The sequence below is a fragment of the Molossus molossus genome, unplaced genomic scaffold (genome assembly GCF_014108415.1).
Source record: "Molossus molossus isolate mMolMol1 unplaced genomic scaffold, mMolMol1.p scaffold_m16_p_20, whole genome shotgun sequence".
NCBI lineage: Eukaryota > Metazoa > Chordata > Mammalia > Chiroptera > Molossidae > Molossus > Molossus molossus.
Genome location: NW_023425356.1, coordinates 51,461,948 through 51,486,486, shown reverse-complemented (window position 1 = coordinate 51,486,486; position 24,539 = coordinate 51,461,948). Strand labels below are relative to the sequence as shown.

General features: G+C 58.3%; 1 protein-coding gene across 1 annotated transcript; it reads right to left on the bottom strand.

Moving 5' to 3' along the window:
• Positions 1-287: 287 nt before the first annotated feature.
• On the bottom strand, positions 288-24,523 carry DPT (dermatopontin). The gene is made up of 4 exons (XM_036273049.1): positions 24,137-24,523; positions 12,002-12,127; positions 3,014-3,121; positions 288-1,242 (listed from the first exon to the last, which is right to left on the bottom strand). Exons 1-4 carry the CDS (start codon positions 24,439-24,441, stop codon positions 1,176-1,178), a joined length of 606 nt encoding a protein of 201 aa, XP_036128942.1. The 5' UTR covers positions 24,442-24,523; the 3' UTR covers positions 288-1,175.
• Between the last annotated feature and the right edge of the window lie 16 nt (positions 24,524-24,539).

Here is a 24,539-nt window from a genome sequence, read left to right as displayed (position 1 = left end):
CTCCAACCAACTGAGCCACCCGGCCAGGGCTGCCTGTGATGTGTTGATGGGAGGTGGGCCAAGGACAAGTCGGACTAGCTTCGGAGGCAGAGAAACGTGGTCCCACCCTTGTCCAGTGGTCTATGAAAACCCCTGTCGACGTCCTCGGCGTTTCCGGGTGCTGGGCGCAGCCCCAACGCGGCTGTCTTCTGAAGGGTGGATGAGTGACCCGAAAGGGGAGGCACAGAGAGCAAAAGCTGACCTTTCCGGCCGCAGCACAGTGAACATTCATATATTTATTCCTTTTATAATGAAGAGAGTACAAAGGGGTGGGCACAGACACAGCACAGGAGGGGAGAGAGTGTCCCCTGTGTCAAAGACACCCGTAAACAGCACGCAGGAGGGGGTGGACCCCCAGGGCAGCCTCTCCCATCTAGAGAGCCAGGACCAACCCAGGGGAGCTGGCCAGGGGAGCTGGCCGTGCCTCCAGGGGCCAGCGACTCAAACCCGCTCCCACTTCCCAAAGCAGCCTGCCACGCGCCTGCCCCCGAGGGGGCCCAGTCCTAACGTGACTCCACGCCTCTGGCTTTTCTTCCCGCTCCCGGCTCACTGGACAGGATGCAGTCAGACTCCTGCACGCCTTGCATGCCCGGCTGCGCCCACAGCCTCCTTCCAACCCGGGAGACTCTCTGACCTGCCTTTCCCCCCAGCCCAGCCCCTCCCGCTTCCAGTTCTCTGCCCAGTCTCCTCGCCCTGGACATAGGCACTGGACTTCCAGGCCAGCGCGTCCCCTCAAGGGGGGTGTGTGCCCTGGGCGAGGACCCCGGCTTCCAGCCGCAGAGGACCCTCCGGGCCACCTCCCGGTCTGCCCTGGGCTCCGCTCCCCCCAACCTGTGCCCCGACGGCTCGGCGGCAGTGCGCCCGGCTGCTGTCCAGGCTGTGGGCACGCGCACTGCACACGCGGCCGCGGGTCAGCCCTCGTCAGTCCTGCGAAGCGGTGTGGAGAGGAGATCGTGGTTTCATTGTGGCTTTGATTATAAGTGTGATGCTCGTCGGAAAGGCTTAGAAAGCTGGCGTGGCGGCTGCTGACCAGCTCAGGGAGAGGCGGGCGGGCGGGAACGCAGGGTCCAGCTGACTACCGTGGGGGGCACCCTCCCGCCGGCCCCTCCCTTCGCCCGCATCTGGCTGCGGCGGCTCTAAACGTTCGCGAATTCACAGTCGTAGTCGGTCATGCGGCACATGATGAACTTCCACTGGCGGTCCCTGTGGGGGAGGCGGAGGCAGGAGTGAGGTAGGGCCCCATGCCCCGGGGAAGAGGTCCTGCCCGGGGAAGGGCCCCCCTGGGAGGAGCTAGGGACTGAATGGGACGCTGATCCCCCTCCACTGTCCCAGGGCCCGTCTGGGAAACCGAGGAAACCGACAGGGGTCCCCTGTGAGGTCAGGGGTCCTGACATTTCCTCCCCAGTTCAGGTGGCCCGGAAGGGGACTCACTGGGGTACCGGCTGTGTGGAGGCCCCGGGGTCGGCTCCCCACTGCCCTGTACGTAACGCCGCCCCTTTCATGGTCGCGATCTTCTCGGAACTGGGCGATGGTGCGCTCATGTGTTCTCCCTCTACTCGGTCCTTACCCTCCGTGCACCCCTTCGGGAAACAGGCTCCAGGGAAGGGGGTGAGGGGAAAGCACCGGCGAGGGACCTGCCACCCTGCCCAGCAGGAACTGAGGCGCCTGTTTGCCCAGAGGGCGGGCGGGGTGTGCGAGACCACAGGCTCGCCCAACCCTGCACAGCGCGGTGTGGAGGAAGTGGACGTGTTACCTGCCAACACACACTTATATTGAGGGACTTTACGTGGTAGCCCTCCTTGACTGAAAATTCCCCGCCTTCTGAAACAGGGACCAGAGCGGTTTTCTGGGGGACTTGGAGGTGCCCTTAACAATGCCCAGCTCCCAGCTCCCTGGTGTCCCCGGGGGCTGCACAGCCTGTCCAATGTCACCCGGCTGAGGACTATCGTCCCTGTTCATTTTTCAATTTACTGCTTCTAGAAAACAGGTACCTAAACTAGTTTAAAATGTATCTAAAATAAAAATGACGGAGGAGTGAGACCTGGGGGTCCTCCTGGAGTAAACAGAAGGCGTTGGTTCCGGAGGCCTCATCAGAGCGGATCGATGTGGTTTGTTTTTGTTTGTTTGTTTTCATCCTGGGCCTCATGAAGGAAGTGAACTCTAGTCAGGTGAGGTGTCGTTTCATTGAAAAACAAATATAGACACGAAAGATCAGTCGCCCTCGAATGCATCGTCATCCGTAACGTCGTGAGTCAACGTGAGTTTCGTTCTGTTTACAAAACAGGCCCAGGCGATGCTTCAGGGACTCATTCGCCGGGGAGAGTGGTTCTCACCTGCCTGGAGTGGACCAAACCAATCTTCTAACACCTGAACTCACCCCACCCCCTCCACATTAGGAGGGAGAAGAACTCTTGCTTTCGTCTTACTGTATTGTTTTGATGCATTTAGGGTAGGATGGGGGAGCTGACCGAGAGAGACAGGATGCAGAAAGTTAGTGATTTTTTTAGGTTATTAGAATTTTCCTCTTTCGTTTCTAAATATAGTTGGTAAGTTGGCGTTTCTTCTCTCCAGCCCCCTCCCCTCTGTGTCCCTCCCACAAGCCACAGTGGGCCGTATGGAGACGCAGCTCTGCGAGGGGCCAGTGGGCACCCCTTCCATCATTGTTGCCCTCTCCTCCTGGCGTTGGGCAAGAAAAAGTGCTTTCTGAAATTCAGTGGAGGGAAGAGCTGAGAACACCCTGGGCTTCCCGCTCCCCAGCAGGCTAGATCCATCCGCACCCCCAAGGGGAAGAGCTCCGTGCGACGAGTTTCTGAGAACAGTTGAGTTCTCACCGTGTCCCAATGTCTGGTCAGTGTTGCCGCTCGTCCCAGCCCCAACTACAGTAGTGGGAACTGCAGATGGGAATTCCCGCAGACCTGGTCCACGCACAGGGCTCGTGCCTGGCCCCTCGGACCCTGGCCAGGGGAAGGCTCACCTCTGCACCGCCGAGAAAGTGGTGGTTGCGCCTCGCATGTAGTAATCGTAATCGTAGGAGATCATGTCCATATCCTCCCCGTAGTGGCCGGGGTAGTCCGTCGTCATCCTGCGTGGGAAGGACAAAAGGTCAGAGGAGAAGCTAAACCTCACTCTTGAACTGTGGCCGACAGTCGGGAACCATGCTATGAAGGAGGGTGGTATCTGAACTCTGGGGGAGACCCAGCTGGGGTCAGATGGCTGCTAACAAACCATCTCGGGCTGAAGAAAGGAGAGCCCTGGCCGGTTTGGCTCAGCGGTAGAGCATCAGCCTGCGGACCAATGAGTCACGGGTTCGATTCTGGTCAAGGGCACGTACCTTGGTGCGGTTCGTTGCCGGCCCTGGTTGGGGTCGTGCAGGAGGCAGCCAGCTGATGTATCTCTCTCACATCGATGTTTTTCTCTCCCCCTCCTTCCCTCTCACTCTATCTAAAGATAAATAAAAAAATATGCTCGGGTGAGGATATTTATAATAATCATAATAAATAAAAAGAGGAACAACTTCCATGTTTCCTCCTCCGTCTTCTTGCCATGAAACGATACTCTGAAAATGATGCCAATAACTCCCCAGGCCTTGAAGAAATTTTAATATCAATATTCGTTTATTCCATTCAAGTCCACAAGAACCATATTTTCAATCTGGATAGTGACTCATCAGAGGATCATGAAACCAATTTAATTGGTTATTACCAAAGGAGCTTTCTAAAAGGAGAAGTAGAGTAGGAAACATCAGCAAATACATTGCACACCCGAAGGAGAAGTTATTGGGTGTGTGTAAGAACAGTGTTTCAAACGTGTGTGGGTGTGTGTGTCTATATGACGTGTGTATTGTGTGGTCGTTTAATCTATATTTTTCCCTGTGAGTCATGATCCAAAAAAGCACTTGAAAAATATTAAAGCAAATGTGAGCTCCACGGGGGTGGCGTTGGTCTTGGCCACCGCTGATTCTCCAGCACCAAACTACTTCCTGGTGCATCGTAAGAGCCCACTGAGTAAGTAAATAGCACTGGGAGGGTCACTTAATCTCAGCTTCCTGGTCCAGAGGAGAAGGAGAGCTCCCTGCTAGGCTGGTCATGGGAACAAATACAAATAGGCTTGATGTACTGGCCCCTGGAAGGGGTTGAATATGAGCAACATTGTTTCTTCTCCTTCAGACTCCAGGATCAAGTCAGTGCCGGCCTCGCCATGAGTAGGTTTGCGGTGGTCCACCCGGGGGTACATCTGGGATCTAGTCCTCACAAGGCTTTCACCACTGGGGATCTTCGGGACCCAGAGAGTTCTTCCAGTATGAAATGGGTCCCCCGAAGGCTTATCTGCACCCCCAAAGGCTGCGTGGGGTACACCTAGTTAGTGAGTGTCAGTATTTCATCTGGCTTAGGTTCCCCAGGTCATTTATGTTGATGACAGAAAGTTCTTCCCTGGGTAGACTTCGCATTGCAGGGCGGTCCTGACATCTTGACAAGATTGATTGATGAGCTGGAAGGTCTGCTGGGAGGATCTCAGGGCACAGATGCAGCAGGACCCACGGTAATGACCTTGAGCTCAAGGTCAGCTGGAGGCAGAGCCTACCACCCACCCTCTCGGTTCGGTCACTGCGCCCCCACACTGTGCTGCTGTCCTTGTTCTCTGAGTCTTCTCCTCTCGGAACATAGCTGTGCTCTGTCCGGATGCCCAGCCCAACTCAGTGTGGGTCACGAGTGTGTCTGCTTCATGTGTTCATCCAGGAAGTCGGTGCTTAATGTGTTTCATTCAGAAATCGATTTGGTGCCCCTACAGAGATCCAGGACAGGGACTTCCTCTTCCTAATTAAAATGTTCAACATCCCCTCAGGGGACCTAACAGGGCCTCACTTGGGCCCCACTGGTTTGTGCTCCCATGAGATTCTAACAAGTGCTAGACTAACATTTGCCCAAAGAAATGGGAATGTGTTGAGAATGTGACCAATGCAAATTAGGATCAAAAGAAATGGGATGGGAGGTGTTTTCCTCACTTCCCAGGAACACAAAATATCTCCCAGAACGTTTCAAGCCCCTTTGGATACAACGTATCAAAGCTAATGGCCAGGGTTCTCATCTGCGTGAGGGCGGACTGCTTCTGTACTGCGTTAGGCTAAATCCAAAACTCTTTGAACTAATCAAGCTAGATTTTTATTTTTTTACTGATCTGCCTTCAGATTACTTGGATAGTTAAATACATTTGGAATAAAGGGGGAAAGAGAGTCTTGCATTAAAAAAAAATCATGACTTTTTAAGTTTCAAAAGGGAAAAAAAAATATTATCCAATGCTTTCTTTAATGAGCAACTCTGTTACTTTGTTTTTGGTAGTGACCAGACCAAGGGGCCCTGCTCGACTGGACGGGGTGTCTGGGAGGCCTCCCCTGTGTAGCACCTGCTTCGATGATGATGAGCAATACGACCAGCTCCTGGAGGCAGCTAGGAAAGGTGTAACATGCACACCTTTGTGATCCAGCTCAGTGCTGGGCACGGAGCGGACATTCGGCATCTGTGGAACTGAGGTGTTCGGGTTGGCCCACAGTCTCCATCCAGCTAAAGAGAGGATGCTCCTTTCTGACAGGTAATTCATCGAGAGGTTTCCTAACAAAGCAGCCCCCTATGAACTGCTCCTGCAGGTAAGCCACGGGCACGCGAAGGCTTCGGGTTAGACTGACCTCCCCATGGCCCCGCATCCCCAGCAGGGGCTGCATCGGGGTCTATCTGAATTAATTTCGCACAGATGGGACACATACCCCAAGCAGTTATGCACGCAGGAAAGCACCCTCAAAGGGACAGCCAGCGAGTTTGCCAAAGAGCTGGGAAGTCTGCCAGGTGGGCTGAGTGGCCAGTGCCTCTGCAGTCACCGAAGTGCCCTTCTCTGTGGGGAGACCCTGCACCCAGGGGCCACGAGAGAGGCTCTACGTGCATGTCTTCCTCCTGTGCCTTTTGGAGATTTGTATTTCAAAAAGCTCAACTATGTATCACAACACAGGGAACATAGTTCCAGAGTTATCTGTGGCTTAAATTAGAAGAGGAAAGTCCCCAAGTATTTTCCAAATTGCTGTCTTGGCACGGACTATCTAGCTCACCGTCCAAGGCCAGGGCCGGTCAGCAAGGACAGTTGTTTCGACTCGGGTTGGCTTTCATCAGTCATATCCCATCTTGGTCGCCCTGGTTCTGCCCCTTGGCGGGGACAACTCCACCTCCAACATCTCCCCTCCTGCTAAAATAAGCACTCTCCTCTCTGCACCGTGAGATGCTGACTGTGTTGTTACCTACCATTTCCTCTAGGTTGGTCTTACTTCCTCATGGACGTTGAGACAGCTTAGTGCTCTGGGAAGAGCATGGCTTTGGAGGCAGCCAGACCTGTCCGACTTGAGTTTGGAACTTTGTATTATTATATACGATACTATGTAACAATGTCGCACTTTCTGGGTGTGGGAAGTGAATGAGCTAACATGAGCACAGGGTAGATGCTCAATAAACACAGTTATTGTCCTCCTCTTTATAAGGACTGGATTGTACGTGAGTCTATGCATTGCACACGTTTTATATGCACTCACTGCTGGTGCCGTGCATTAATGAATGGTAGGGTGAAGGATTGCTTCCGGAATCCGGTAAGGGGATCCGACAGGACCAAGGGAAACGATAGCATGAAGAACAGATTTGGTCTGTAACTGCAAGGTTTACTTGGTTCCGAGTAGCTGGTAGGGCCTGGCCTCGGGTTAGACAACACTCACTGGAGAACCAGCCACATCTCTGAAATTTCTGCTTTGCTAAGTGAGCACAGGGAAGGGGCATCACTGGTCGGCAGACAACAGTCCATCTGTAAATCACAAATGCGGCAGCCACTCCAACGATGAAAGGTACGACTGATTTCACTAGAGCTCAGAGGGGCTGTCCCCCCACCGTCCGCCAAGACGAGTGCCCTGTGCGTCATGCAGTGCAGGCCGCCGTGGTCTGGAGGGCTCTCAGCACCCCACCCCATGCAAACTGCTTTCAATGCAGCGCCCCGTCCTGTTCTCTCGAGGTGTGGGCTCAGCTCTGTAACAGCAGCTCCAGCCTGTTCAGAGGACCCCGCGTAGCAGCTACCCTCCTCGGGGCCCCTGGGAGCTGCTACACCAGGCACTGAGCTGGGAGGGGCACAGGCCGCCGCGAAGGCCCTCGCGGGTCATTGCTGTCCCTGCCGGGGTTTCACAGGGAAGGCCATGCAAACGCTGTCTCGTGCCAAAACCTGAGCAGTGGAGTGGGAGGCAAAGATCAGCCTTGACCCCGGGCTTTGGGGCATAGGGGGAAGAAGAACGCTCTGATTTCGTTGTCCTTGTTAACTGGAGCTACCCAGGAATTCCGAAACCCCCTCTCTGGCTGGTGACTCGAGCATAAGGGACCGAGCAGCTGGGCGGCGGAAAATGTGGCTTCGAGAGTCAGAGGGTCTCGCGGTGGAAGGGCAAACGAGAGGTCGTCCGCGTTGACTCTGAGGGATGACATTCCTTTTTGGGTCACAACATGGCATCGCATGAAGCCACCGAAAGGCCCCGGGTCCGAGGAGGAGCCTTCAGGAAGGAAGCTCGATGCTCAGCGCCGCGCCGTCAGCTCCTGCCCGGGCCCTGCCTGGACGGCCTCGCAGGCCCTCCGGGACCCTGGCAGCGGCACACGCGGTCTCCGAAGCGTGTGGCGCCCTCAGCCCCGTGCGTTTGTGGTTTGCAGACGGCGGGCCTAGGAATGCGAGCTCTCCTGCACAAGTCCTGCGTGCAACCTGACGCGTGTGCCGTCGGTGAGGCTGCCGGTGACGGGGTGTCCGCTCTGTCAGGACGTCGCCCCCGCGCCGGAGTGCAGGGGTGCTGTCACACCTGGAGAAGCGGCACCGACCGAAGGGAGAACTGCACTCGGTGCCCAGCAGACAGATCCCTGTCCTCTGGGCGCTGGTGGGACGACTGGTCCCCCACCCCCGCCACAAGTGGGGCTATTTCTGACCCCCCAGTGCTTCCCAGTGCAGACAATCGACACTCACCTAGCTGCTCCCAACAGTGTGGGCTCCGGGCTGCGGAACGGCCTTCACAGTGGGAAGAGAAAAACGTCCACCCACCCTGTCCAGCTCCTGGGAGGTCACGGAGCTAGTGGAGGGACGGAGGGAAGGTCTCAGACGGGAGGGTACGGGCAGTTTCACGGTGGCCAGTGTGGGGAAACAGTGTCACTCAGGAGGGCACTTCGGAGAAGCGAAACCAGTAGTGGATGTGAAAGAAGCCCTTTCAGGACAAAGCAGCCTCATAGCAGTGTCAGGTTCACCATGGTTACTGTTCCTAGGCGCCGGCCACAGCCGGGTACCCACTCCAGACACTGATGAAGGGCTCCTTGGTGCCGGGAAATATGCTGAGATGCTGCAGGAATGAGACCTAATTCATGCCCCAGGGGCTTCGTTCAATTAGAAAGTGGATAATGGCCTGACTCGGGCAACTTGCAGGTGCCGCTGAAGAGTCTAGACACCGCAATGGGGACAGTGAAGCATGCGCATCGTCATGCTGCCACCGCCTGCCGCTGCTTCTCCACGTCGTCCCCTTGAAAAAGTACCGTCTTCTTCGGGCACCATGGTAGCGTTCAGCCCTGACGCCGCGCAACCCGAAATAGAAGCAGCCGAGTGCAGGCTTTCGTGGGGAGATGGCTTCAGTGTTGGCTTGCCATGCCTGTCTGGGTGATTCTCCCCTCTCTCCTCCTGTCCTTTGGCTCTTGGTCATCAGTGACAGGTCTGAGCGGTGGGGAAGGGTGACCAAGGGTAGGAGGGGCGGGTGCGGGTGGGCAGACATTGCAGACCAGAGGAGGGGTCGGTTTTGCCGCCAGGGACCCGGAAGGCTCCAGCGGCTTGGGGACGCTGCTCGTGTCTGTCCAAGCCCGGGACCTGCTGCCACACGCGTTCTCAGCATCTGCTTGGTGGGCTGCGCGCCGGGGAACTCGAGTCATTTCTCAGGTACGACGGGATCCAGCCCCCAGGTGACCCTGGAAGCTTGGGGCACCTTAGGAAATCAGTGGAATTTTGAGACAACGAGACTTGGGAGCCTTTCAGTTTCCAGGGTCCAAATAAACAGGAGAAGCTCCAGGCACCGACGCTTAGGGCGATGACACAGAATCACAGAACCCACGGATTGTGGGGACTCGGAGAAGGTGTGGACACGCCCCTTTATCCTGCCCTCACCTCCATGCACCCCCCTCTGCTGCTCCACAGCTCCTCTAAAACCGTGTGCCCCCTCTTCTTGCCTGCCTCATCGCCCTGGGCCCTGTGTCCACTCCTTGTGTTGTTCTCCTTGGCCAGGAGCCAAGTGGCCAGCCAGTGACACAGGGACCAGCAGGCAGGGCTGGCCCGCCCATCGGTGTCGGCACAGGCCTCACGCCTCGCGGGATGAGCTGTGCAGCTCCCCAGCGCCCCCTCTGCCCGGGAGGAGCACCAGGACACTCCAGCACCCGTCCAAGGGCACAGCTTCTCGTCCCCCAGAAAACCAGCTCCAGGCACCGGCGCTGCTTCCTGCAAGGCCGTCGGACCCCGACTGCAGGGACCTTGGGCAGAGACCACCCTGAAAGCCCGGTTAGAAGTGAGACCGCTCTGCAGCAGCTGGGAGGGTGGAGGGTGTGGCCTGAGCCAGGGGCGACCCCAGGCATACATGACCTCACTGAGCCCTCACAGCAGAACTGGGGCGTAGGCCGAGCTGCTCGCTCCTTCGTCCGCAGATGCTGTTGAGCCTGCTCTGTGCCTGCGTTTTCGGGGAGCTCGGCGCCTCCGTGCAAAGACCTCTGCTCGTGCGGAGCTTACTTTCTGGGGCTACGGTGGGAGGGCACAGGCAGACTTAAAAAACAACTTCTAAAGTAAGTAAATTATATATTTCGGAGACTCGCCACCTCCAGAATGGTTGGTTCAGGCATCACTTAGCAGACACTATGTTCTAGGCACTACGTTAGGTGCTGGGGATGCAGAGATCAATCAGCAAGTCCCCTGTGTCCTCCTGATGCCCCCAGGTGGGGACAGGGACTCACACCCGCAGTCCAGTGTGTGTAGTAAGTGCTGAGACAGGCAGACGTCCACCAAGGGCAGGGAGCAGGCCCTACACCTCGTCTCCCACTGTCCCCCTGCCCCCGTGCTCAGGACCGGCTTCTCCTTTACTCCTGTCCTTCCTGAACACGCCCCTCTGGACCATCCTGGGTACCCCAACCCTGGTGGGTCCCCTTGGATCCTGACGAAGGGGCAGTCCTCCTCCCCTGGTGATAGGTTAAGTGACTGAGTACTGGTTTGTTTCTTACCCTTCAGGACACTTTCTTTATATACTAACTGGCTTCTAGCGCCTGGTGACAAAGGGCAGCAGGTCTCGCCGTGGGAGCACCAACCTGTCAGCGCCGGGGAAGGGAAGATTCCGGAAGGCCAAGCTTCTTCCGCCCCCGCTCCACCCTCTCCCTCCCTGGGGCCCAGCCTTCAGAACCTTCATCCTGACTTTGCAAACAGGTCTGGGCCTCTGGCTTGTCCTTGGCTAAAGCGTCTTTGTGGTCAGGACACTCTCGGGGCTCAGCACAACCGCGACGGCCTTCTAGCCCTGGTTTCCACTGTGACCCAGCTTTGAGATTCTCCGCCAGCTTCGGTGTGAACGGCCGAAGTGCATTTCCTGTGTCCTGAAGACAAGGTCTGTAGCTTTCGTCAGATTCTTACAACAGAAAAGGTGGTTGTCATCTTCATAACGGACTCCAGACCCCTTAGAGAGTACGGTGACTCTGGAGATGGCCCAGGCACAGTGGGGAGAGGAGGGGGAAGGAGGGAAGGGAGAAAGAAGGGGTCAAGGCAGAGACAGGAGCTCAAGGTTCTTGTTGGCCCTTCCACTGTACCCCTCGGGAAATCCTCGGTCGTAGGTCTTGATCTGCAGTTCTAGCCCGCACCCTCGCCGTGCCTGCTCTTGGCCCCCGCAGTAGGTCTGCTTTGCGGGAGCAGCTTGGGGAACCGGAGGAGGTCTCTGCTCCAGCCACTGACGTCAGCTCCTTTGACCTCTGAATTACCTCTGAATTTACCAGAAAAATGCTCCGCTCTTGGAGACACTGTGCCCGCCTTGGGCGCTTGGGAGCAAAGCTGTCTGGTGGCAGAGAACAGGCGCAGCCCCTAAGGCGGCCCTTGCAGGCATCGCCCTGCGGAGGTCGCGCCCCTGCGCGAGGCAGCCTTCCAGGGCTGACACCCAATGCCCCGTCCAAGGCGCACATGCCTGGTTGTTTGCAGACTGAAGACCCTGGGGCAGATTGTGTTGTCAGCACCCAGGGTCAGTATCAGGGAAAATAAATGCGTACCCCTTCTCCCAGCCAATACGACAGCTAGTTCTAGACATGTGACATCAGCCTAGGGAGCGAGGGACAAAACTTCCCAGACGGGAATCACAGACTGACCTAGGAAACATTAGCCTCTTTGTCGGGTGTCTATAATGATATACAATGTTTGTCACTCGGAGCAGCGATGGGGTTGGTTTCTTCCAAAGAAGGTCTGCAGGACCGAGTAGGTTCTCAGTCAGGTCCAGCAGCCTCAGATGTGATGCGGAGTTCGTGGGACGGGGGGGAAGCGCACTGGGACAGGGGTTCATGGATTCGTGGACCCCAGCTCCAGAGGGCACCCCCTCCCAGGCGATAGCTGGGTGACTCTGGGCAGGTGACTTCCTTGCTGTATTGTTCTGTTTGTTTCTCTTTCTGCCAAAGTGTCGGAGCATTGGCTGGATGACTGGGAGGTCCCTTGCAGTGTGAATATTATTCTCGCCTTTCCATTGGCGGGTTGGTGGGTTGGCTGGTTGGTTCATTCATTCGCTCCCTCACGATGCTAGCTTTTCAAGCTCATTTGTGACAGCTCAGGCTTTATCTAAAGGCAGAAACCCAGACCAGAGCACCGCCCCTTCCCCTTGCTTCCCCCCAGCCCCAGGGTCAGGGGGCGCTGTGTGGAGCCCCACACTCACCAGCAGGAATACGGGCACCTCTTGCTGTAGCGGCAGCAGTAAAACTGCCACTCCCGATCCAGCACCGACTCGAAGTAGCGGCTCTGGAACCCGGCCACCAGCCCGTTGTTGGAGCACGTCTGGTACCTGCAGGGAAGGGAACCACCGCCAGTACACCTGTGCCGGCGACCCCCAGCACCCCCCCGGACCCAGGCCCGCCGCGACGCCTAGATTCCTAGCGGTTTATTCCATTTTCACGCGAATAAAAAAGACTCCGTTGTGTTTGTAGAAATGACATGTGCTCACCATTAAAGTTCAGGTGACTCAGAATCTTTCCACTGAAGGAAATTTGGGGGACGCTGCCCCGAGAGACCTCAGTGAACACACCGGTAGGGGTGGGATGCACAAATGATGGCTGCAGAGCCATCTAGAATTTCACGAATGCAAGACTGCGCTATTATTTGTGCCGTTTAAGATGAAAGAGAATATACTTCATTTCACTTGTGTGTAAAGTAAAAAGAAGACAAAGAGAAATGCAGCAAGTGGATGAACTACAAGCGAACCTCCTTCTGCCCAAGAGGAGACCTTGGAAACCGGGCACAAGGATGCTCAGTCACTGGGCCTATGCCGGGTGCTCAGTCACTGGGCTACGTGCCACAGGCAAAACCAGGGGGGCACAGGGCTCTGTCCAGGGTGACCCGGTGGGGAAGCTGGGAACGCCCCAGGTTTTCACTACTTGTCCAGACTGCAGGCTCTGACACGGTAGGGGAGTGTCGGTCCGAGTTCTGTCCCCGGTGCCCACTGTGGGTCCTGGCGCATGGAGACACTCCCACAGAGTTGTCACAGGCCAGCTGAACTCCTGAGTCACCCTTAGGTCCCTTTTCTGTCCTACTTGCTCAGGTCTGACTCTTCCAAGCTCACTCCTCCTCCTCTCTGTCCACAGACCCTCCCGGCAGCCCTGAGCTTTTCCTTCTCGGCTCGACCTGGTCAGGGAATCTGCCCTGTTTATCTTCACAGCACCGTCCTGACGCAGCGTGGGCTCTGCGCAGTGTGGTCGGCTCTTCCTCCGGGCCGTCTCCAAGGTCCCCAGACTACTCTCTCCTTCTCCTGCCCCAAGTCCCACTGGTGCCGTGAGGCTTGGCATTTTCCTGTGACAAGGAGGGCGTGTTCTCCACGTGGCCACAGTGAGACCCTCATAGCACTTCCAGAGCAGGTCTTCAGTCACCGACGGCTCTCAGCCCTTCCTGCCACCTGGCCACTGACCGTGGCCCCGCTGGTTCGTGGCCCTTCCTGCCCACCTGGCCACTGATGGTGGCCCCGCCGATGCGCAGTTGCCCGTGTGTCGCGGCCTAACCGCTGCTGGAATGCAACCTGTTTCCTGAGTAAAGATAAGTTTCCAGGAAACACGTAGATAAAGCAAGACGTGCCCTGTGCTGGGAGGTGGCGGAGGCCTTGCTGACGCACAGACGTGGACCCGTCACTGACTGGCTTTCACTTTCAATGACTGAAAATGATCTCGTGGATCCGACAAAATGGATGTGAGACATTTCACGTCTCTGGCCGGAAGCACCTGTGCGTCTCAGGTACTCACTGTCCACGCACTCTGCCTGCACCCGCACACTCACAGCTGCGTGCGCCCCATCCGTCCTCTGCTGCTCTGCGAGCCACCGCTGCGCTTCTCGCTGAGAGCTGAGGGCAGGCCTTGGCCCTCGGTCGGCCATGCGCACGAGCCTGGACGCCCTGTTCCCAGGACGCGTGGGAAGTTCTGAAGGACGTCAGGGCTCAGCGACAGGAGAGCAGCAATGCAAGTCCAGGTGCGAACCGAGACCCCTGCCCTTTGACCTACCCTTGCTCACATCCATCGGCAGTAGCAGCACCTGGCACGTTGCCCGGACGACCAGGGTCTGGGACAGAGTGACGGGGTCGTCCCTGCAGAGCTCAGAGTCCTGGAGGAAGCTCCAGGCATCTGAAGGGAGAAGGCTCAGCAACTGGCGTTCTCCGTGACCTTCCTCCGCACCCTGAAACTGCCCTTTCGGACGAGTGGGCCTGGTTGCCCTGGGGCTGTCGCTCCATCGCCTCGGTTTGTCCTGTGCGCTCAGACACCGCAGGGAGCAGTGGTCCCATGGTGGTGAGTTCCCGAGGGTGAAAATAACCCAGCAAGATAAGCCGATCTGTCCCTGGGGCACCCGGGCGGAAGGCCATCCAATTCCCCGCCGGCCGTGGACCAGGCGGCCGAGCCCACGGTCCTGTGTGGAAAGCATGTCCCGCTCACGCGGCACCTCGGAGGGTGCGGCCCAGGGGAGTATCGGGCCCTGGCTGAGCGCCTGGGAGCGTGTGGGGAAGGTTAGGGAACCGGACAGGACGCCCTGCCCAGCCTGGCTCGGCGCCTGCACATGCCGGTCGTGTCTGCCCCGCAGTTTGCTGTGTGCGTGGCCGACGCACGGGAAGTACCCCTTCCAGAGGTGGTCTTTGTGGGAGCCTGTTCCCACTCCTGGGGAGCGTGTACAGAGCCATTAAGAGTGCGGACCAGGCTGCTGGCCGAGCTCCAACCCCTGCTGGCCGGGCCACCTTGGGCCGGCCTCGTGCCCGCTCATGGCCTCAGTTTCTCATCTGTACAACGGGGGTGACGATAGCACGTGCTTATGCGCGTTACTGTGAAGACCAGATAAGGCAGATGCGTGTGCAGTTCTGGAGACGGTGTCACGAGCTTGCCCTTGGCCCCACGGCACCTGTGAGTGGACCCTGCGAGTCTCCCTCGGCTCCCAGCCTGCGGTCCGTGGGGAGCTGCGGACCCACGTGCATTTCCCGATGCATTCCCCGAAACCAAGCTCACAGGGCTGGCTGTCCCAGTGGCTGACACACACCTGCCTGGGGACAGAGAGACGCCAGTGTGACATGTCGCGCCCGGCAGATGGCAAAGTCCGTGCGGGGAAGAGCGTCTCATCCGCAGTTCGCGTGCCCCCCGCCGTGCTTGGCTGGGGTCCAGCACAGGTCGTGGAAGGATGAACGAACCGGGGCCTGAGCCGGGCATCATTCGTCACCAGCGGTGGAGCTGCCTTCCGAGAGCCTGTCACTCAGGTCCAGGAAGGGCCGTGGAGCTGGCGCCGAGTACTTTCCGGGATTCGGCTGTGACCCACCTCCACCTCCACCTTCTCCCTCGCGAGCAAAGCCGCCCCGGTGGCTGAAACATGAAGACAGCTCTGGGCTCCTCGCCTCTGTCCCTGTCCCTCGCCATCACCTCCCTTTGTGTAAAGCGTCTTGTTTAACCAGACTCCCCTCGACACTGGCCACCAGCGGCAGGCACACACCGGAGGCGGGCAGGTGTGGGCGGTGAGGGCAGCCTGCGCGTGGGAGGGCCCTCGGAGCTGGAGCGGGTCTGCCCGGCTCAAGTGAGTCCGAGTCAAGATTCAAAAGGAGCCCGGGTTGCCCTGGCTGGTGTTAGTCAGCGGTTAGATCATCAGCCCAAGGACCAATGAGTCGCAGGCTCGATTCTGGCCAAGGGCACGTACTTCAGTTCCAGGTGCATCCCCAGCCCTGGTTGGGATCATGCGGGAAGCAACTAGTTGATGTGTGTCTCTCACATCGATGTTTCTCTCTCTCTCCTTCTCTCTCTCCCTCGCAGTCTATCTGAAGATAAATGGGAAAACATCCTCGAGTGAGGATTTCAAAATTAAATAAATAAGTAAAAGGAGCCCCTCTGGAGGAGCCGCCGGCGTGGCCGTGTCCTAGCCCTGACCGTCGCGTGCTGGGCGGGGTCTCACCCGCGTCACCGTGAGGACCCAAGGAGGTGGTGGCGGCACAGCTCTGGCCAACGTGGGAAGAGGCAGGACTCACACTCAGACTGTTCCTGGGGCCAGCGCTCCGTCCATGAGCTCTCGGGGAGCGTGAAAGGCTGCTCCGTGCTGTCCCGCCTGTGGCCCATCCTCCGGCCAGGCTGTGTCACCTGCTCCGTGTTCCTCGCCGAGTCTGGGGCTGTTGGTCAGGCGGCGCGATGGAGGCCAGGACTGGGTGTGCGCACATCTGGTCTGGTGGGCGAGCTCCTCTGGGGAATTTTCGTCTCCTCGGTTTCCGCTGGTCTCTGTCCAGACATAGGGAAGGCCCCAAGTCCGAGCAAGCTGGGCTGGCCTTGGGTGGGGGTGGGCAGGGAAGGGGAGCAGAGCCATCTGGTCAGGAGCTGTCAGCCCGTCAGCGGACGGGCCACTTGTCTTCTCCCAGGTCTGCACCCAGGTGCCCGTCCCCCGGGCTGCCGGCCTGTCCCCAGCCCACTGTGAAGACGGGTTATCCTGGGAGATGGACTCACATCCTGAGATCATTATGGCCCGAGAGCAAACCCCCGGAGCTCCTGAGCATTGATTATTCCAGGATCTGTTAACCAAGAGGGCGAACCCCACCTCCGTGTCCATCAGCAAATGGGAACAGAGTCCAGACGCTCATAATGCACACTCAGTATTTATAGATCGTACCTGAGTTACATGTTCCTGAAACAAAACACCGCACACTGGGGCCTTTATAACTAGCCATCTGTATCGCTCTCCAGCTTCCTGACTGAGCAGCGCCGTGCGGTTCTCTCCGAGGTCCCGTCCCACCGAGTGTCACGCGAGGAAGGGTGAGCAGCCTCTACCTAGGACGCCGTGAGCCAGGCTCCGTGCGAAGCACTGTGCTTACATGGTCTCGGCCACACGAGTCCTGTAAAGTGGGCTCAGACGACCCGCTCCCCACCACTGTCTCCATTTGGTACGTAAGGAAACTCGGGGTCGGGGAGGTTAAGTAATTCCCTGAAGGGCACAGAGCCGGTCGTTTGTATCTGTTTCCTCATTTGGTTTTCACAGTCCTGGGCCTTTGTCTTTGTAGAAGTAGAACTGAAGCTTTGAGAGTGGCCAGACTTGCCTAAAGGTAGTGGTGGGGCTGCCTTCTGGGAATTGCTGTTAGACACCAAAGTCCATAATTTTTCTGTTATTTCAGTATATCTCAAAGAAACACACACATGCATGTACACAGGTACACACACGTACACACACAGGCACACACACGCGTACACATACACATATGCACATACGGGTACACACACATATACACACAGGCACGTACACACACATGCACACACACATACACACAGGTACACACACGCACAGGCACACACAGGCACACACACATGCACACATGCACACATGGGTACACACACACAGCTACACACATGCACACAGGCACACACGGTTACACACACGCACAGGCAGACACACAGGCACACACAGGCACACACACATGCACGCATGCACACATGGGTGCACACACAGGCACACACACATGCACGCATGCACACATGGGTACACACAGCCACACACACATACACACACAGGCACACACATACACACACAGGCACACACACACAAGCACACACACGCACACAAACACATGCATGCACACGTGCATGCGCAGCAGTACCCTCACTCTGGGGCAGTCTGGCAGCGATTGGGAAGAGCACCCTGACGGGACAGAGCCCCTCCCGGAGGCGGGCTCAGCCATCGTCACAGGCAGGGCGAGGCCATTCTGCGGAGCTCCCCTGATGGCTGGTTCCCAGTGCTCGGGGAGTGACCTGGATGGGAACCTGGCGAGAACCCCAGCTCTGCCATCACCCCGCTCTCGCACAGTCAGCACCCCCGCCCTCAGACGTCACCCTTCCGTGGACGTGACATCGTCCTTAGCCCACACTCACCCGGCCTTACCCAAGAACAGAGCCGACGCCCGTGCCCGTCGCTGCCGCCGCCCCTCTGGCCTGGGCCCCCCCTGCGGCTCTGGCCCTGTGGGCGGGCGGGCGCCTAGCGCTTCTGAGCCACGGCCCTGGGTGCCAAGGGGAGGCCAGTGCCTGCCCCCAGGCGCTGCGAGATCAGGGCGATGGGACTGTGACTCCGGCAGGACTGTGTCCCTCGCCATCACGGACCCGGAGGCCGGCAGCTGGAGATGGGGAGCTCTGGGCGCTGAGCGAAGGAGCCAAGGAGCGCGAAGGAGGGACGCGTACACTCGGACGCGCCAGGGAAGGCAGGGCGGGTAGGCGCACCTCACTGAACCCAACGTCGCATCGACTTTCAGCCTATTCCCGCTCCCGCCTTCCTTCCTACCCCGGGAGACAGGACACTGCTCTGGACTGGACATGAGCCCCCTACCCCCAGTGCTGAGACGTCTCGGCCACGCTCTCTGCATCTTCACTCCCAGTGTGCGCTCTCCCAGATGGCACCTGATTTTCTAAAAGCTTCTGTTGTGGGATAGCTGGTTTATAGCACACATGTAAGGATATACACAGGGCCCGTGTACACGCTTCCCTAGCTTCCCCAGCTTCCCCTAACGTCATCGTTCACAGCTGGGCGCCGTTGCGAACACGCAGAAGTTCAGGTTGAGCGACACAACGCCGGACTTGAGTTAGATTTCACCGGTGCTCCCACTATTGCCCCCTTTCTGCTCCAGGACACAGACCAGGACACCACACTGCCTTAGCCCTTCGGGCGTTGGAAATAAGAGGTTTACTAGTGTGATTCTTAAGCTCACTGGGACAGTAAGATTTGGGGGATCATGTAAACCCAATAACATGCTCTGCGCATGTTTCAGAGGACGTCGGGGGGTCTGAAAGGCCGTCCCGTGTGGTGGCGAAAGCATCAAGCCAGCGAGATGTGAGCGATAAAGTCGAGCCCATGTCACCAACACTAGAACCCCGAGAGCCACAGATCTGAGCCGAGTGGTGTCCCCGCGGGAGATGGCAGGCTTCCTGGTTGGGGGCGGTGGGGACCCTGGCTGGGGCTGGGCCATTCGAGGCACCCGCTGGCCTGGTCTTCACTGTATATTTAGGGGGGCCTGCCATGAGCCAGCTTTGTTCTAGGCACCGAGGGAGTATTCCGTACGGCATCAATGAGACAAAGTAGCTACTTCTGTTTTTTTAAAAATCCTCACCCCAGGATATTTTTCCATTTATCTTCAGATAGAGTGGGAGGGAGGGAGGGAGGGAAAGAGAAAGAGAGAGACAGAGGGAGAGAGAGAGAGAGAGAGAGAGAGAGGGAGAGGGAGAGGGAGAGAGAAAGAGAGAAACATTGATGTGAGAGAGACACATCAACTGGTTGCCTTCCGCACAACCCTGACCAGGGCCGGGGACCAAACTGCAACCGAGGTACATGCCCCTGACTGGAATCCAACCTGCGCCTCTGGTCTGCAGGCTGGCGCTGAGCCACACTGGCCAGGGCGAGGCGCCTGTTCTGAAGGAGACAGATGATGTGCAAACAGCAATCAGGAAATGACCAGGGCGCTGCAGGAAATACCGGCCGGTTGGGGCGTGGTGGGGGCGTTGGCTGAGAGGAGGTGGTCTGGAGGGCACCTGTGTGCGGAACCGAGTCAGGGTGGATCGCTGTCGACACCTCGCCTTGGCCTCGCTGAGAGTCAGACTGCGGAAACTGAGTGGCTTCAGATCCCCCGGACGCTCACTCCCGTGGGTCTTCCGAAGCCCTGCAAAGCGGGTTCACCCCAAGTCAGCCTCGTCGAGTCCAGATTCACCAAACCTGCCTTTGCCAGCGCGAGGGGCCTGGCATTTGACCGACGTCTGATCTCACGATTTACCAGGTCTCTCGGAGCAGACACCTGTTGGTTGCTTCTACTTCACTCATTGCGATTGGTTTCAGCCTTGGAATTCTAGGGACATTGAACTCTCTTGTTAAAAAGTTTTTATTGACATTTTTTATTGGGGTGACACTGGTTAATAAAATCATGTGGGTTTCAGGTGTGCAATGCTGGAATACACCATCTGTATATTGCATTGTATGTTCGCGATCCCAAGTCACGTCTTCCTCCATCACCATTTACCTATCGCCCCTTCACCTCTTCTACCTCGCCCACCCCCTTCCCTCTGTAATCCCCCTGCCGTTGTCTGCGTCTAGGAGGTTGTTATTATTATTATTATTAATCTCTTCACAGCATTCAGTTTAGATTTAGATTTGCTTTAGAGTTCTCCTGCTCTTTCTCCTGGGGGCGCCCCAGCTATAGCCACCGACGGCTTCGGAATGGGTGTCCCGCCTCTTCCATTCTCTGGCATGAGGAACCAGGTGCCCACGGCCACGAGCCAGGAGAGGGGAGAAGCCTGTGAAGCCAGGTGTCCCGATCCCAAGACCAGAGCGAACCTCTCTGGAAAACTCAGCCTCATCTTGCCCCAGGCAGACCCGCCTGCCTCACAGCCTGTGCCTCGCAAGGTGGAGAAGGTTCCCAGAGAACACCCGCCAGCCACGGCACGCCCTGGGACGGCAGAATGCCACGCGTGGGACCCAGGTCCAGCCTCCTGGCCGCCGCTGGACCGAGACAGCTTGCACACTTCACGATCTGGTGGCAACAGAGCAGCGTGTCGCCCGGCAGGGTCCCAGCCTCAGCCGTGCCGGGAGCTGGAGCCCAGGGTCCAGCTTGCGCGTGTCTGTAGCAAACCCCACACGTCGTGTCAGTCTCGGAGAGTGACGGTCAGACGGCGTGATCCCAGCAAGCGCTGCGCCTCCCGCGCCCTGTGCTCTGCTTGGCCCTGGAAGTGCACTTGAACTTTTCTGGCAGGAGTTCGAGACTCCTCCCCGTCTTAACATACACCCTGCAGGCGCATTCGGTTATGCAAGGCGGCCAAATTGCACAAAACCAGCCACTCTTTCCCCCAGAACAGATTAGGAGCCTGGACGGGACAATGTAATTGCTTCCCAGCCAATGAGCAATTTCTTCCCTTCCAGACTTTTCTCTGAGACTGGAGTCGAAACTCAAAGCAGTAATTACCCTAAAAAAAAAAGCCTCTGGGGTCGTTGTTTTCGGTCCTGGGGCAGCTGAATCCTATGGTGAAGTATTTCCCATGTTGGTGCCTTTGGGCTCTGTGGTTAGTGGAGGGGAGGAGAGAGGATCCTTGAACTTGGAAACTCAGCCCTGCGGAGGAGCGGAGTGGAGGGAGGTCTTGTCTGGCTGCATCTCGCTTGGCTGAGTCAAATGATTCCCACTCCCTTTCTGGGTTGCCTTTCTTCGGGCCATTTGGGAGTTCGTGACAAACCGTCACAATCGTCAAGCTTAAAAGTAACTATCATTTGTCTTCTCTAAACAGAAAGATCAACAACAGGAACAAGAGGCAGGGAGAATGCAAGGGCATGTTCAGGGCCCAGCGCAGCGCGGGGCAGCGGAGGGCGCCCTCCAAGCCACGCAGGCTGGAGCCGGGAGCGGAGGGCGCCGAACCCCAGACCGAGCTCACAAGGCGCATTGTCTTCAGACTCAGAGCCCAGGGCTCTTCCTCGGGGGCCGAGGGACATCCCTGAACCCTGCTTTACTGTGGCTGTGAGGAGGGCCATGGGGGAAGGGCCCGCTGGTAGGAGACCTCCTAGATGGGGAGACCAGAGGGACCGTGAACTAAGGCATCCCCAGGCTCCATGCCCGGTGACGGGCCTGCTTCCTGGGACCGCCAGCCACGGAGGCCAGGCTGGTCTCCGAGCCAGGCAGCTGTCAGAGGGGGTTTATGTCTGTTCACAGCAGGAAGTGACCCTGTGTGACCCACTGCCTGGGTGACCCTCTCCCCACCCTTCCCAGCTGGCTGAGCCCCTCCTCAGCCATGGCCACCAAGCTGGTCCCCAACCCTCCAGAGCTGGGCTTGGCTGTGACGTCGAAGAGCCCGGTTGTCCCCAGGATGAATACTGCCCTGAGTCCTGTCCTGTCCTGTGCCCTGATCCTGTCCTGTGGCCTGTCCTGTCCTGTGCCCTGATCCTGTCCTGTGCCCTGAGTCCTGTCCTGTGGCCTGTCCTGTCCTGTGGCCTGTCCTGTCCTGTGCCCTGTCCTGTCCTGTGCCCTGATCCTGTCCTGTGCCCTGAGTCCTGTCCTGTGGCCTGTCCTGTCCTGTGGCCTGTCCTGTCCTGTGCCCTGTCCTGTCCTGTGCCCTGATCCTGTCCTGTGCCCTGATCCTGTCCTGTGCCCTGATCCTGTCCTGTGGCCTGTCCTGTCCTGTGCCCTGTCCTGTCCTGTGGCCTGTCCTGTCCTGTGCCCTGATCCTGTCCTGTGCCCTGTCCCGTCCTGTACCCTGTCCTGTCCTGTGGCCTGTCCTGTCCTGTGCCCTGATCCTGTCCTGTGCCCTGATCCTGTCCTGTGGCCTGTCCTGTCCTGTGCCCTGTCCTGTCCTGTGGCCTGTCCTGTCCTGTGCCCTGATCCTGTCCTGTGCCCTGTCCCGTCCTGTGCCCTGTCCTGTCCTGTGGCCTGTCCTGTCCTGTGCCCTGATCCTGTCCTGTGCCCTGTCCCGTCCTGTACCCTGAGTCCTGTCCTGTGCCCTGATCCTGTCCTGTGCCCTGTCCTGTCCTGTGCCCTGTCCCGTCCTGTGCCCTGATCCCATCCTGTGCCCTGATCCCGTCCTGTGCCTTGTCCTGTCCTGTGCCCTGTCCTGTCCTGTGGCCTGTCCTATCCTGTGCCCTTATCCTGTCCTGTGGCCTGTCCTGTCCTGTGCCCTGATCCTGTCCTGCGGCCTGTCCTGTCCTGTGGCCTGTCCTATCCTGTGCCCTGTCCTGTCCTGTGGCCTGTCCTATCCTGTGCCCTGATCCTGTCCTGTGGCCTGTCCTGTCCTGTGCCCTGATCCTGTCCTGCGGCCTGTCCTGTCCTGTGGCCTGTCCCGTCCTGTGCCCTGATCCTGTCCTGTGCCCTGTCCCGTCCTGTACCCTGAGTCCTGTCCTGTGCCCTGATCCTGTCCTGTGCCCTGTCCTGTCCTGTGCCCTGTCCCGTCCTGTGCCCGATCCCATCCTGTGCCCTGATCCCGTCCTGTGCCTTGTCCTGTCCTGTGCCCTGTCCTGTCCTGTGCCCTGTCCCGTCCTGTGCCCTGATCCCATCCTGTGCCCTGATCCCGTCCTGTGCCTTGTCCTGTCCTGTGCCCTGTCCTGTCCTGTGCCCTGATCCCGTCCTGTGCCCTGTCCTGTGCTGTGGCCTGTCCCGTCCTGCGCCCCTGGCTGTGGGCAGAGGCAGCAGGCGCTCAGGGGCCCACCGCTGTGGTCAAGCACCAACGCTTTGGTGTTAAGACTCACTTTCCAGCTGAGGAAGCCCCTGCTCTCTGGACTCCAGTCCATCCACCCACAAAGTGACTCACTTGTTCTGAGCATTGAGGGAGATAATACACAGAAAGCACCCAGCCTGGTGCCCCTCAGGGTCGGCTCAGGCAGTGACAGCTGTGTTTATGACTCAGAGGTCCCCTCTCTTGCCTGGCTCCTCCCCCCATCGAGTGTCTTTCCCCCTTGATGGCCCATCACAGTTTCATCTGCTGGTGGGTGACCCCCAGGGTATTATGCTTGACCACCCCAAACCCACTGCCCCCCGTGAGCACATTGGCCGGGCCTCCTCTTCCCTGGGCAGGATCCGCCCCACCTCCTCCCCGCCCGCCTCCACCTGGAGGTTCTGCCTCCATCCAGGCTGCCGAGACCCGGCCTCACGCTCAGGATGGCTGCGGAGCACGGGGCTGGGACCATGTCCACGCTGCTGACTGGCAGAGGCCAGGCAGGTGAGACCATCACTTCCCGAAAGCCCGTGAACCTGTTCGCGTCGTGGGGGGGAGAGGCCTCCCCCCAGGGACGGAGCCGTGAGTGACCTGGCTGCTCGATGTCGCTTCTCTACCTCCACGGCAGGTCCCCTCCCCCCGGCTCTGGGCCGGCCTCGGTGAGGGTCCAGCGGTCTATCCCCCCCACTGCGGTGGGCCAATGCTTTTGTGAAACAGTACGAGCAAATGACCCCAACACAAACGTAGTTTTGGAGGTCACAACCTGTTAAATCGCTACAGCTTCTGAAATACTTTCCACCTCCGTCCCCATCATTTGCGCCTGGTGAACACTTCACAGACCCACACGGGTCCCTGGCCCAAGCTGAGGTCCGGCTGCCACGGGAAGTCACACAGCCTCAGAGGCGACCACCTGCCTCAGACATGCCTGGCCTGGGACTGTGTCCTGTGGTCACAGCCGGCTCAGCCCTGCCCCACCCTCCGCTCCCACGACGAGGTTCCTGGTACCATTTGCACAGGCTTAGTGGGTGCAGTTCCCTGAGGGTGAAGCGGCCCCCAGGGGGAGGGACACGCTGTGACAGCCCAGACCAAGTGCATGGACTGTCCCTTACCCCAGTGCAGCGGGCACCCCCTGCACCCCTGCGCCCCCTTACCATTCCATGCCAGCCCTGTTGATTTCCTCCCACCAGCACTCGGTGGGCTCCCCCAGGCTGTGGGACGTGGGCATGCAGGCGTAGTTCCACTGTCTGTCGGAGCCTTCCTTCTTGCTGAAGATGCTCCTCACGGCCACCACCACCTGTCCGTGGGGACACTGGTAGCTGAAGCCCTGCCGGTTCAGGTTCACCCACCCGTCGTCACTGTAGTCGTGGTACTGTTGGTACGGGTAGCCGTAGTCACCATACTGGCCCCAGGCCACGGCGGCCAGGGGCAGAAGCACCCACAGAAGGCTGAGGCTCATGCTGCCTGGCTTCGGGGGAGAATGTCCCGGGCCTGCTGGGCGGACCGCTTTATGCGGCTGCGGCTGACATGTGGCTTCCAGATGTGTGGGCTCAGCCT